We start from the raw sequence: 13,806 nt of genomic DNA, 5'->3' as shown, positions 1-13,806 counted from the left end.
AGTTTTGCTTTGAAAAAGAACAAAATGTTAGGACCTACAAAGGTCCTAACACGTTTGTAAGAACACAATTAAGAGAAGTAGACGCAGAGACAGTAAATGCAAGTTGCCAATCTAAGCTTGGCATTTTTACACAACAAAAAACTAAGCTAGCCATTTTTAAGAAAGGAGTTAATGCAATTATAAAGGATATTTTTCAGTAAAATTTCTTTAAAATGTTTCCATCTTTTTCAACATTAGCCATTAATTCTTGACTTCATATTGCAGTTGAGCGTCTTGTTACCTAAATAAGTTGGTTGCAGAAATGTTTGCGGTCCTGTGGTGTAAAGTTATTTTGAAATAATTCAGGTTAAAAAAACAAAATAGAAAAACTTACAGGCTGTGCTTTTGCTTTTGTTTGCAATACCAGTAACATGATGGTAGGTCCTCAGTAATTCATTACTTGTTTCCTTTTTCTCTACTCCTTTACATCTATTCACACACTTCATGGAGTAAAATGTAGGCAAACCTCTACTCAGTGTTGTCACCTTTTTCTTTCCAATACTTCATGTAGTTTTTGTTTTCAGGGACAGAAAGCGCAGTAATGTTTGGACATACAGACAATTACTGTCTGGATTCTTTCTAGGCTGAAACAGACAAAGTCTGAATTTCTGATTATTTTTAAGAAAGAGAATGGTCCACTTTTCCCAAAAAGGTTTTTGGCATTCCACACTGCATTAAGATTAAAATGGAACATATTACAACTTTTGCCATCTTAGAATAGCAGAATGGTTAAGGTTGGAAGGGACCCTAAAGATCATTTTTCTCCAACCCCTCTGCCATGGGCAGGGATGCCACTCACTAGACCAAGTTGCTCAGGGCCCAAACCAACCTGGCCTCGAGCACTTTAGGGATGGGACAGCTTCTCCAGGCCACATGTGCCTGTGCCTCATCATCCTCTGAGTGAAGAATTTCTTCCTAATATCTGATCTAAACCTTCACTCTTTCAGTTTAAAACCATTGCCCCTTGTCCTCTCACCATCTGCCCATATGAAAAATCGCTCTCCTTCCCTTTTAAGCCCCTTTAATGTATGAAGAGACCCCAGTAATTTTCCCCTGGAGCCTTTTCTTCTGCAAGCTGAACCTCAGCTCTCTCAGCCTGTCTTCATAAAAGAGTTGCTTCATCCCTCTTATCATCCTTATGATCCTTTTCTTATCCTCAATCCTACTCCTATTTTGTATTGTTATGCCCTTATGCAGTTCCTTGAAAACCAAAAGCTCTGAGACATCAAAAGCAGATCACATTTAATTCAGCTGATATATGATACTGTAGAAATATATTTATTGTTAAATGTAAAACGTGTTATCCTTGCTTACTTGGAATTTTAAAAGATTCAAAAGAGTTTAGTAGAGAGATTATTAATAATTTATTTTAGTAAACAACTTTTGCTTACTAGCCAATTAGGAAAATTCAAAACAGGTTAAATAGCTAGATAACTAAACTACTACATTCTTTTGGAAATTATACTAAGTGTCATTTTTGATGGATAACTTAATCCATATTTCTTAGAGTTTGGGAAAAAGTCTGCTGTGGAGTTCACAGTGGAATGATGTAGACATAACATGCCAGCTGGCAACATCCTCTTTCATTCTTGCTATCCAGCCTGGTCCCTGGAAGACAGTGAATTCTAGGGCAAGCATGCACCCTCCATGGTTACAGGGTTACTCATGGCTGTACAGAAGCAGATTATCGGATGTTCTCCTTTTCTGCTGTGCTGTATTTTTTTGCAGTGCATGGTGCTGACTGTAGCAGGAGACAGTATCTCCTTACAGGCTTAGGGTCTGATACAGTCTAGAGTTTCTAGTTTGTTATCAAACACCTTTAATGGGGTTCTTTCTGTCTTCTGCTTTTCCAGGTGAAAGCATAACTTTTTCTTTTATTTGCAGTTATTCTTCATGAAATTAATTCAAACTGCCCAGAGTTTGAAGACTCTAACCCCAGAGAGAATCAATTTACAGCTGGAAATGGAGTAACAGAATAAAGCACGTTACCTTCCAAAGTATTTCGAAAACTGTAATTGGCCATTTTATCCATGGGTCCAGATTCATACTGAGTCAGAGAGAGGCAAAATTCGACATCAGCTGAGGATGGGAGCCTTGGGGTCCTTGATTTATCATTGTTCCCAGGATTTCTCCTTATAGGCCCCTCGCCTGTGGCACTGCATAAAGCTTGTTGGCTGTTGTACTCTTCAGACCGAGTGCAGATTACCTAGATAAAACACTTTCTATTAGAGGAGTTGCAATTACAAAAAAAAAAAAAAAAAAAAAAAAAAGAAAGAAAAGAGGTACTTGAATTTTTTTGAAGAACAAAGAAAATGTACAATACAATAAGTTTGTTTCACGAATACATATTGTTTTATGAATAAACATGAACTGAATTTATATGTTTTATGTGTAAGATTTTATTACAAGATGGTTATTTCATAGAAAATAGCCATCTAATACAGTGCACATTTTGAAGTAATACACTGAAATTGCCCAAGTGGACTAAGGCATCAAATCATTCATGCTCTTGAAAGCTCACTGAGGCTAAATACAGTGTTACCCACCAATGCAGCTGAACACAGAGGTAAATCTGCTGCTGAATTTGCTAAATGGAGGATTTTTGGCTTCAACAGGCTACTGAACAAAGCCATAATCACAGTTGTTTTTTTTTTTTACCCAGTACAGTAAGAGTGGGAAATGTTGCCTTGAAATATGAAAAAAAATTTATGAAAATATCTGTGTGTGCTTTTTCAGGGTAAATGGATGCTTACTTTCTCTATGAAGATGCTACATGTATTAAATGGAAAAATTTGCTGCTGTTCTTCCTAGAAATGTGGCAGAGAGAGATGAACTTATATCACCAATTGAAATACCATAGTGATGGATATTGAGAAAGGATCTTAAAGAGAGAAATGAATAAAGATGTAAAATACTGCCAGAATCCAGCATCATTTATGTAAATGTTCTGGCTTCACAGACAAAATCCAGTTACAATGGCATAAAAAGTAATTTTTTGACAGATGATCTCCGGAAGCTGCCAGTCCAGTTTGAGACTCTTGGAAGAAAAAGGTAGTTCAATGGGGGTCTATGAGAATGAACAACAGCATCTCAGAATTCCCAGAAGTTATTTTGTATACAGCAGGTAGCGTTGAGGCTCTGAATCAAACTGAACTGTCTATTGTTTTGCTTTTCTTCAGGAAAAAACACCAAAACAAGTAAAACTTCAAACCACCAGAGACCCTTTTAAAACACAGGACTCTGCACTTAGCAAGTAATCAATGTGGTTAATGAGAAATTGGGGTAGGGAAAGAATAGTTCTCATTAGTGAGTGAAACATCATAGGGGAGAAAACACATAGCAGTGAAACCTCAACTTCTTTTATCCTGAAAGTATATTTCTATTTCATGGACCAAAACAATGAACAAGAAGATGAGCAAAAGCAATCATCTCTGCTTTGAATGGGATAGATGGAAGAACATGAAATTCTCTGTTGAAGGAAGTGGGTGGGAGATTCATTTCATCTATTAAAGCCATGTAGAAACTGTGAGATTGAAGCAACACTTCAGGATGACCTCTGCAGTCAGTGGAGAGGGAGCCATCTCCTGAGTGTGATACAGCTCTCCCAAACCAGATATCTGGTAGGTGAGATGTAGCTCTCTCCATTGACTAAGTCAATGAAATAAAATGAGTAAAAAAATCAATGCTGAAACTGTCTCTGAACTGCAGTTAGCAAGGGAAGCAAAATTAAGTGTTCAACTTAATGCTCAGTTTCTGCATTAGGGTGGGATGAATCACACCCTGGAGGCTCAGTTGTGCTTCTGAACTAACTAAAGACAGAGCCAAAGGCAAGTTGATAATGCTGCTGAACAAACTTTTGAACAAGTGGAAGGAGATCAGATGAATCTCTTTGTAAGTGATTTGATGACAAATTCATAGATAATGTTTGATGAAGCTGGTGATATAACACAGAGTCCCTAAGAACCTGGAGTTCTTAAATGATAAATTTTCTATGAATATGATGAAAAAACTATTCTCATCTTTTTTGAGAGTACATAAGAAAGCTTATCAGAGCAATTTATCCTTAGACATTGCTCTGTTAGCTGCAATTTATCCATGTCTGTTAAAACTACTGAGGAGCCTTTGGAGGCTGTAGGTAGTTTTCCAGCAGAGAGTTGCATGAGCACATTTCCCCCAGGAGCTCACCAAATAAGTCAGGATTGCACCTCTAAGAGGGACTTGGGTCAGGAGTGTGTCTCTAAAGAGTCTCTTGTAAGAATCCACACCAAGAAAGGAGAGGTAGTGGCAGGGAAAGGCTCACAGTTATAAACACAAACCATATCTTATGCTGGTTTTATGATTAGTTTGTGTTACTGAGTGAGTTGATCCCCACTAGCAGGAAAATAGGTGAATGGTTCAGGAGAAGCTCTAGTAATTTGTTTAAAAAAATGTACCATTCTGTGTCCTTAGAAGTGCATTAGTGATGAAGGCAAATGCATCTTGGCTGGTGAAGCTCAACCTATTTCTCCATTGTTGCTTGGCGCAGAAACTTCCTATGTGTGGATTTTGTATTTATCTCTCCCATGGGCTTTATCTAGGTTCTTATCTCCTGGATTCTCCATCCTGCCATCTCCTATCTTTCAACGTTTTCCCTCTGCCCGAGGGATATATCCCTATTGTGTCTTAAAGAGGAATCACATGCTGTATTCAAGACCCAGTTTTCAGATATTCAGACAGGGAATCTTCAAGCATGAGCTTAAATATATCTCTGAACAAAGAAACTTTTCCCCTTTGTTCTGTTTATCCATTTCAGTGGGATTTAATGTAATTGTTAATGTCATGAGACTTATAAATTTTAAGACGGCTAATGTTTTTTTCCATTTATGTTTTAGTGTAGCCCTCATTAACTGTCTAACTAACCAAATTCATCCTAAACAGAAACCAGATGCCACAAGGCCTTTGGAAAGTCGTGGTCAAGAAATGCCACAGCATAAGTCCCAGGAATGAAAATGCTTATCTGTAACCTTTTGCTATTTCTTTTTATGAACTAAAAATTAAGGCCTGGTCATAAAATTTACCAGAATGCTTCTCCAGAAATGTTTAACTTAGGTGATACTAATTATGGGTCTCTCCTGAAACTATAATTTGCTATTTTAACAGTCATGCAATGTGTAAGTGATACTAGAACATAGATCAGTCAAATAGTTTTTACTGGATGTAATCTGCATAAAGCATACATAAAATGGGTCACACCATTGCCTTATTTTCCTTCAGCAGGAATACTTTCTAGTGTAAACATGTTGGTTTAAAACATGATATTTTATTCCCTTTTAGAACAGTCCTGATAAAATTTCCCAGTTCACCCTGGACACATCTTCAAATCCCGGCTGCACCTGCTTGTGTGAATTTGCCACTTCCAGGGAATTGTTAGGAAGATACTCGGAGGAAAAGCTTATGTAAGTGAGAAGAGCAAAAACCAGTAGATGGCAGTCCAGAATATGCAGCATCTCTTCTGGACCTTGTAGCACCCAGCAAAAAACATCCCTCTGTGCACTGCAGCTGAGATCTTGAACAGAGCTCTGTGGAGTGCTTCTTAGAAAACAGACTGTAGAAGCTACTGTCTCATACCTTTGGGAAATGGGAAAACCTTTTGTCTTTTGGTTTGCAACTGCTTGCACAGACCAGCCTCTGTGCCAAAATACAGGGAACAGCGTTACAGAAGATTTCAGTGATGTTCAGTCTTTTGCCTACTGTCTTTAAATTCAAAGCTTTGGGGAATTTTGTGACAGATTTCTTGGGGTTACTTTTGCTTATTAGATCTGTGCTCACAAAGGCATTAACACTGGTAATATATACCTAAACACTTGGGAAAAGAGAATTCTCTATGGTATCAAAATAGGTGCTCACTCACAAAGTGATCTGAAGTTCCTCAGTCGTTTGGCGCAGTAGAGCCATTCAGAGCTAACCCACAGCTCTGTGCCCTTTAGAACTGATCCCTTACACTGCATCTCCTCTGAGGCCACTGAGCCCCCCTCCAGAAGCTGTACCAGCACATTTTCATAGTGCTGTGCTGCAGATCAGGTTGCCTGAAAGAACCACTTCAGACTACAGTCAGAGCAACCACTTGACTTGCTGATGTGTGTCAGCCACAGAGATGTGATGAAGGCATTTCTGCGCCTTTTTTCACACCTCTCCTGACCTGTTTGTCCTACATGAAGTCTGGACTCCTGAGCTAGAGTCCAGAATGGAGAGCTGTTATGGAACCAAAAGATATTTTGCACTGATTCATTATCTTTCTTTATCTTTCTCCACTTATTCTCACAGCCTTGCTTGAGAATCTCATTAAAGCACAGCTCTCACACTTGGATTTAAAACATTTGGCAGCTATAAGGAGCTTTATTTTTTTCTCTTTTTCGGCTGCATTAGGGTCTGGCATAATTTAATCTTAATTAAGTGGCATCCAGAAGCCATTTACTCACTAAACTGGGGAAATGCAAGGGAATCCCCAGATACAAGCTGTATCTTGGGACCTTGTTTTTACAAGTGAAACTTTGAAAGGTGCTGTATCTGTAGCAGACCAAAAAAGTTTTAAGAGATTGTGTATATTTATATTTGGTTCTTCATATACTGCTGAATATTGGCAGGAATGTAAAAGTTAAACATGCACAGAATTGAAAGAAAAGGAGAAAATATACAAAGCAAAGCCTTGAAGAAATTCTAAGAAACATTTAAAAGGGTGAGTTCCTTGATTGTCTTTCTTCCCCTTATGGCACATACATAAACTGGGGTAGCTGTGAAACTCAAGCTAAAAGGAGGTAAGACAAACAAGAACTGACAGCATTAAAACAAACCTAGGGACTTCAAGGTATTTTCTCAGCCTTCAGTAAAAGCTGGCTGAGTTTCACCTTTTTGCTTGAAGGCAGCCCAGAACTGAAGAGCAACCTAGACCTGATTAAGCACCTCAAAATGGTGCTGGGCTGGAGTAGGAAAGTCTGTTACCAATTACTGATGAAGTATTCACTGGCACCTCCTGGTCTGACAGCTCTGCAGCTGTCTCCAAGCTGTACCGTCACTGCTGCTGTCTCCATGTCTACTGTGAAATCACTCAGATGCATCTCTCTGGAGAGAGATGGTAGACTTCTTCTGCTGGTGAATTATTAACAAACCCCATTTTTTATGAAATCAACCTAGCTATTGATTTATACACCTCTAGAGGTGTATATTCTTTATCTTTTACCTTACATGACTCCTGAGCAAGCAGGCTATAAACTGGTGGACGGCCAAGCATCCAGGGACCCAGCTCCACTGTCACCCACGCCTGATCCCATGGACAGCCAGTCCCAGGGACACTGAGGCTGAGGATGCCCATGTGGCTGCTTCTGCTGTGCACAGATTGTGAAACCCTCCTGCTGCAGTCCTGAGGTGGCATGTGAAGAAGAACCTCTTCCTAACAGGAAATGTTTCAAATGTATAATCCATGTAAGCATATCGTTGAGAACACACTTCATAAATTCTTTCTTTATAGTTGCTCCATTCGGGCTCTTGTTTTTTAACGTAACAGCCTGTAGCTGGCACCACAATCTATTAAGTTGCAATAAAAAATAAAGTTTGTGAGTTCCTTGGTTGTCCATAAACAGGTGGATGTAAGACTTTTACGGATTTAAGAATCAAGAAGTGTTGGCTTCTGGTGTTTGTATTTCTGAAAAATTCCTGCAGTTTTTAAGGGTAGATGTAAAATAATCTTTCAAATAATGCTGTCAGACAATTCAGCTAGGAGTACAGCTCCCTGATAAAATGTACTTAGAATTAAATAACTGTGTCTGAATAGCTGAATTCATATTTCTTATGAAGTCATGTTTTCAGGTAATGGATCTAAAGTACTGTCATTATTAGTTCAGAAGCATTTTATCAATTTTCTATTTGTGTAACTTGTTTCTCTTTTGTAGTAGCTTTCCTTTTGTGTAAGTGGTTCTTCAGGGTGATATGGAATGAAGTACTAAGGGAAATTTTCCATGCCTGCAACAAAGAATTGGCAGCAGGCTTACCCCAGCACATCTGAGAGCAGCCAGCTCTCCATGTTATGCAATTGCTTCTCTCAAGTCTTAGGAAACAGAGTAGAGGGAGCTGAAGTTGGTGGTGTATCCTGCTTACCACAACAGCAAACTGAAATAGCACTTAGATTCTGCAACTCTATTTTCTTCATCCTATGTCTAGCACACTGTGGGGATTCCCAGACTCTAACATTAACTGCTGGAAGAAAGATTCTGCTTTTAATTTGCGGTATGCTTTTATGCATCTGAAACTCCATTGACTTCAGTTGTTTCTTGAAATTAGTTCTGGTGTAGAAGAGAGAAAAATTTACCTCCTACTATTTAGAATCACATAACAGTTTTGGTTGGAAGGGACCTTCAAACCTCAGCTAGTCCAAATGCTCTGCCATGGGCAGGAACATTTTCAACTAGATTTTTTTTTTTTGTAAATCCATTATTTTGAATAATTGTAGAAAAGAGCACTAAAACAAAGAAACCCACTAAAAATGTCATGGAATATCTCCAATTCCCACATATTTTTCTGATAAGTTGACATGGAATCGCGAAAATTGCTAAAGGATTAGTATGTTTTCTGCAGTCCTAATGCTGAGTGTAACACTTGAATCATCACAAACAAGTAACTGAAAACATGAGAAAACCCTTCCCACCCACCATAAAACATGAGCTAAGCATACAAACAAAACCAGTAAAGATTCCTGATAGTCCTGCTGGTAAAAAGGAGGCAGGAATCAGAAGTGTCACTTAGATGACAAATATGAGGAAAAATGTGGATGGATAATTCACTCAGCCAAGTGGTAACAGCAGCATGTTGAAGAAAAAGTAAGGTGAAAGCAAGAATTTCAGTACGTATCCATGGGTATCCACGTTGCTATGGCAACTCTTCAATGGAATAAAGTATTTTCTCCTTTCTTTGGGATTAAAAAAAAGAAAGAGGGATGCTTTTCTGCAAATAGGCACTTTACCTTTTTTAAAATATAACGAAACCATTTCCTAACATAGCAGGCATTGTAAAGACACTTAAAATTCTAAAAAGGACACCATATTATTGATGTGCTATTCCAAGGTTACTCTTGCCCTCTTTTTATTTTGAATGCTTGCTAAAAGCATTCTTGTTAAATGCCTTCAAATTCCTTCACATTTCTGGATCCTCCCCTTTTTTTTTTCTTTTTTTTTTTTTGCCTCATGCTGTTTAGCTACAGAGCTTAGATAATCAGAGCATGCTGCAGCAGATCTGTGGCTGTTTTCAGGTTCAAGCTAAGGCTATTTTTGTTCCCTTTTGATTTTCTGGAGTGATATTTTGATCTCTTACTTTGTGCTACTTGAAGTTAACATATTGACTGTTATTCCCTTTCAAGCGATTGTTTAAATTTGGATTCAATGCTAATAAAGAAATATCTTTACTCCAACTCATGACTGAAAATGCAGATCTGTTCAATCTCTTTCATTCTTTTTCAGGATAAAATGGGAGAGCCATAAATAAATGGAAGATATTAGAGGGAAATGTGAGTATTTGAAGGTAAAGTCATCGCATATTTTGGAAATTTTGAAAAAATTTTAACATTTCCAAAAGTCACTGAAAAATATAAATGAAAAACATTTCCAGAAAATATCTGGAAAATGTCAGCAAATTACTTAGGTGCTCTTACCTATGTACACTGACACTGAATGTGTTTTAAACATAACGTACCTTTTATTCCCGCACCTCTTAAAGTTATACAAAAATATCTCTTTGAACAACTTGTTCCATAAAATAATCTTTATTTTAAGACTGTATTAGTGGGGACTAACTTTAAATGAGAAAATATAAACCTGACTGTTTCTTAAATATATCAATTACTACTAATAAATGTTCTGGGTATTTATTGCCAAGATAAAAATAACTTAAGAATCTGGACACAACAAAGCCTTTGAAAAAAACCCAAAAAACAACTAAACATAACCACCTGAGCACCGCATGTCTTTTAGAAAATCCTGCTGTAAAAAATCAGTAATTTGCTGATTCCTGTGTATTACCTGTCTCCTCCAGCCCTGGCTATCTCATCCAATATACTGTATTGATAGCTCCACTTGACACATATAACCAGTGCAATTCTGGTTTCATTTTATCCACTTCCCCACTAGTACATTTTTCACACAACCATTTATTCAGCTCAGTGCAGAGCAGCATAAAATCCACTTCTTTCTGACAATACAATCTAATTAGGCTAGTAGAGTTGATCCAGATTCAAGCTGATAGAAATAAGAAGAATTTTAGAAAAGGGGATGAAAATGCATAATTGTATCCATATCTGTTTTATGGTTATGTCCACAATAAGTTAAATGTGTTCAGGAAATTTCTCAGGCACTGAGGCCAAATGACATCAAATAATCCATGGTTATGTCAATAAAATAATTTTACAAGGTATTTCTATGCAAACATTTTCCTGGGAATGGTCCCTGAAATGGTTCCTGTCTGAGGGAGAAAAAGGTATGCCACAGAATAGCCTAAATAGTTCTATTACTCTACCTCCAAATGCTTGAATTTAGAGGTCTACACGCCCTCTATTATTCAGAGGGCACAAATCAAGACTAAATACAGCACAACCAGCCCAATAAGCCCAGTTGGGTGCTGATTTGTAATATGCCAGAATATCCCAGAGCTGCTTGAATTTCTCTCTCTGTTAAATCACTAAAACTGCCCAACCTTCATTTGGGCTGCTGCTACAGAAATAAGTGGAAGACAGATTTAGATGAACATAATCACAGACTTCAACACCAGAAGCAACTGTTGCTATTGTCATGATGGAGTGTGTCTATTGAAGCTGATAAACCTTTGTAGCTGTATTTTAGGCAATGTGGCAGTGATGAGCAAGAGACAAAAAAAAGCCCTCAGTGTTAGAGTAGGACGCTATAATTCAGCTATATGAGACCTTATCACTTACATATACATGTAATGTCACTGTGTTTTATGGCCTCACTTGAACTGCTTTTAATTGCCAAGAATCACTTTTGCATTTGCCTCTCAGTTCCTTTGAGCAACAGATATTTCTTCTCTATTACTTTGGACTACTGATGTGAATTACGCAGCTGATTCTTCTCTGCTCTTAAGGTTTGGGTTTCTTGTTTGTCTGTTTGTTTAACATTGAAAGCAGGTTAGTTGAATTTGATAGTTTTTAACTCGTGGAGGGGAGGAATACAGCGGGAGAGGGGTAGAGTGCCTGAAAAGCCTCTGCTTCTCTTTTCATCATTCAGTCACCCACCGTTTTGCAATGGTGCTAGAAATTTATGTGCATAAATCCTGCCTTCTCTGACTTAACTGGCAGACCAGATTCAAGCATGTTTAACCTGCTAAAGGCCATGTTTGGACACAAAGGCATAACTTTCCCCCTTCCACTATACTTTTATGTTCTCAATTAAACAACCTAAATCCTACAGTCAGAAAGAAATGAGACAAAGTTACAAACTTTGAACTGTTCTAAATGAACATTAGGTCCACATAAAATCCGATTTGCTTTCTGGCATTGCCTGCTTTCTCTCCAGGAGTATCTAAGGGAAGGCAGTATAACTAAGCACCTCACCTAAGTGCTTAAAATCAGATGGGATCATTCCCTTCCCCTTTCCTTGGCCCCTTACCTGCCACGAGGAGAAAATTGATGCTGGGCTGAGTAAATTAGGGTTGGTGGGATGTCTGCCACCCATATACTCGTCATTGCAGACCTCACAGTCCTCTGCATCTCGCCAGTCCCAGTAGGGGATGGTGAAGTTCTCGTCGCCCGTTATCCTCTGGATCTGACGTTCCCACATCAGCAGAAAGACCCGATGCCAAGGCAGGAAACCGGGGGCTTCGTGGGCAAAATCAATGTCCCGCCACACATTGGACCCACCTAGGAGTGTGTCTCGAGAGGCATAATAATGCATCCACACAAAGAGATCGTACACATTGATGTCTCTGAACATGGGGTTGGAGCCATTGTTCATCTGAGCATACGTGCCCGTAGCAATAACGTAGTCCTGGCTAGGGATGTTCTTTGCCAAGTTAAGATAGGCAAGAAACTTGTTCTTCTCACTGGCAGTGAGCTGGAAGATGTTTCTTCTTGTTTTCACTTGTCTTTCAGTGCAGTTGAGCCCGGAGAAGCCAAATTTGCACTCCCCACAGTTGAATCCCATGAAGTTGCCTTCACATCTACATGTCCGGTTGTAAAATACAGAGGGCCAGTCCTCTCTGTCATCCACTCCTGAAAAAGGGAACTGTGGTCCCAGTGGAGCCTGGGAGAGAAGGATGTTCTGGCAGGACCCTCTGCTGGAAAGCTCCCCACAGGGGGATCCATCTCCATCCCAGGGGGGACAGCACTCCTTGCTCAGCAAACTCTGCACGTTGGCACAGACTCTGGGGAACTGCCCAGCGGACGGCTGAAGGATGACGAGCAGAAAGCCCAGGGCAAATAGCAGCATACTGACAGAGCAGCAGGAGAGCATCAGTGTTATGCTTCAGTGCGTGGAGTGCTCTCTCTGACCCCTCCAAAGGCCTGTGTATGAAAGAAATTCCTCCCCTCCACCAGGAATGCTTCACTGCTCACTCTGCTGCAGCATACCCTTCAATGTCCTTCCCCATTCCTACACACGGTGCATTTACACACAAAATGCACTTCAGGGTTAATCTCATTGTCACATGTTTTAAGTGAAAGCCAAGTGACTTTCCCCCCACCCTCTACAAGTTTCGAAATACAGGCATTTATTATAAACTTTCATCTTCTGCCTAGCACATGATTGCTCTCTCCTGGCAATTGGAGAGGAAGTAAAATTAAAGTTTGGACACTGAATCAATTGTAAGTTCTTAGAATTCTTGGTTTGATTATACGCTTTAGAGTAAATAGTTGGTTAAATAAAGACGTGGCAGAATCTGGTTGGTTAAATAGGAAGAACAGTGGACATAAAATGAAAAAATAAAGAATTTGTGACTATTTTTTTTAACAGGAAGCAAAAATAAAATGTGGTCAGATTAAGTATGAACATAGGGCAGAACCAGAACAAATTATTTGACTTAGAATTTTTACATTTCAGCGTAAACTGCCTTTCTCGGATTAGTGCATGGCAAAAGGAGATGAGGGAAGTAATATACTTTAAATAAGAAAATAATTTTTGTTCTTCTAGAATTGATAGCATTTTCACAGTTGATGACACACAGAAGTCTGCATGACAGTGCTCTCCACAGTTTTGTGGGAAACACAGACAATCTGCCAATAGATTTTCAGAAATCACTTTGAGCATCTGTCTCTGGATCAAGAAAAAAACCATTGACTCCAGTTTTTCTCCCATCAAGCAGTTTGCAAACACCATATCTGTGTTCCTTACTCAATATGTTACTGGGCAGCCTCCAGACCACCCACCTCTTTCTTCTTGTACATTAGCCTGAGGAGAGCTGACAGAGCTGCATGAGCAGATTTAAAAGTTAGAAATTCTTTGAAGCTGCCCCTTGTGAGAGGACAACTGTTGTTTTATTGCTGGGCAAAATGCACATGAGTTATCCATTATTTTCTTCATCTACTATTGCTTTAATAAGAGTGGTTTTCTTTTTTTTTTTTTCCTTACTAAAAGCCGTGTGAATTATTTCCTTGTGCTTAAGTGGGGCAGGAACAACATATAGGCAAATGAAGTGAGAACTTTGCTGGGAAATGAAGCCTTTGCTGGGATCAGGAGGTCATCACATGACCATGATGAGGAGCACGAGGTGCTTTAATCCTGTTGGCTTCTACGCCTC

General features: G+C 39.0%; 1 protein-coding gene across 1 annotated transcript in view; it reads right to left on the bottom strand.

The window, feature by feature from the left end:
• Window positions 1-12,524, bottom strand: part of TYR (tyrosinase) — a 41,371-nt gene extending 28,847 nt beyond the window's left edge. Inside the window, exons 1-2 of the mRNA XM_059466563.1 lie at window positions 11,682-12,524; window positions 2,029-2,245 (exon numbers count right to left, since the gene is read on the bottom strand). Of these exons, the coding sequence (XP_059322546.1) occupies window positions 2,029-2,245; window positions 11,682-12,524 (1,060 nt within the window). The remainder of the gene's footprint in view (window positions 1-2,028; window positions 2,246-11,681) is intronic.
• Between the last annotated feature and the right edge of the window lie 1,282 nt (window positions 12,525-13,806).

The sequence above is a fragment of the Ammospiza nelsoni genome, chromosome 2 (assembly GCF_027579445.1).
Source record: "Ammospiza nelsoni isolate bAmmNel1 chromosome 2, bAmmNel1.pri, whole genome shotgun sequence".
Taxonomy (NCBI): domain Eukaryota; kingdom Metazoa; phylum Chordata; class Aves; order Passeriformes; family Passerellidae; genus Ammospiza; species Ammospiza nelsoni.
Note: the sequence above shows the minus strand (reverse complement) of the source record. Positions and strands in the feature narration are given on the sequence as shown.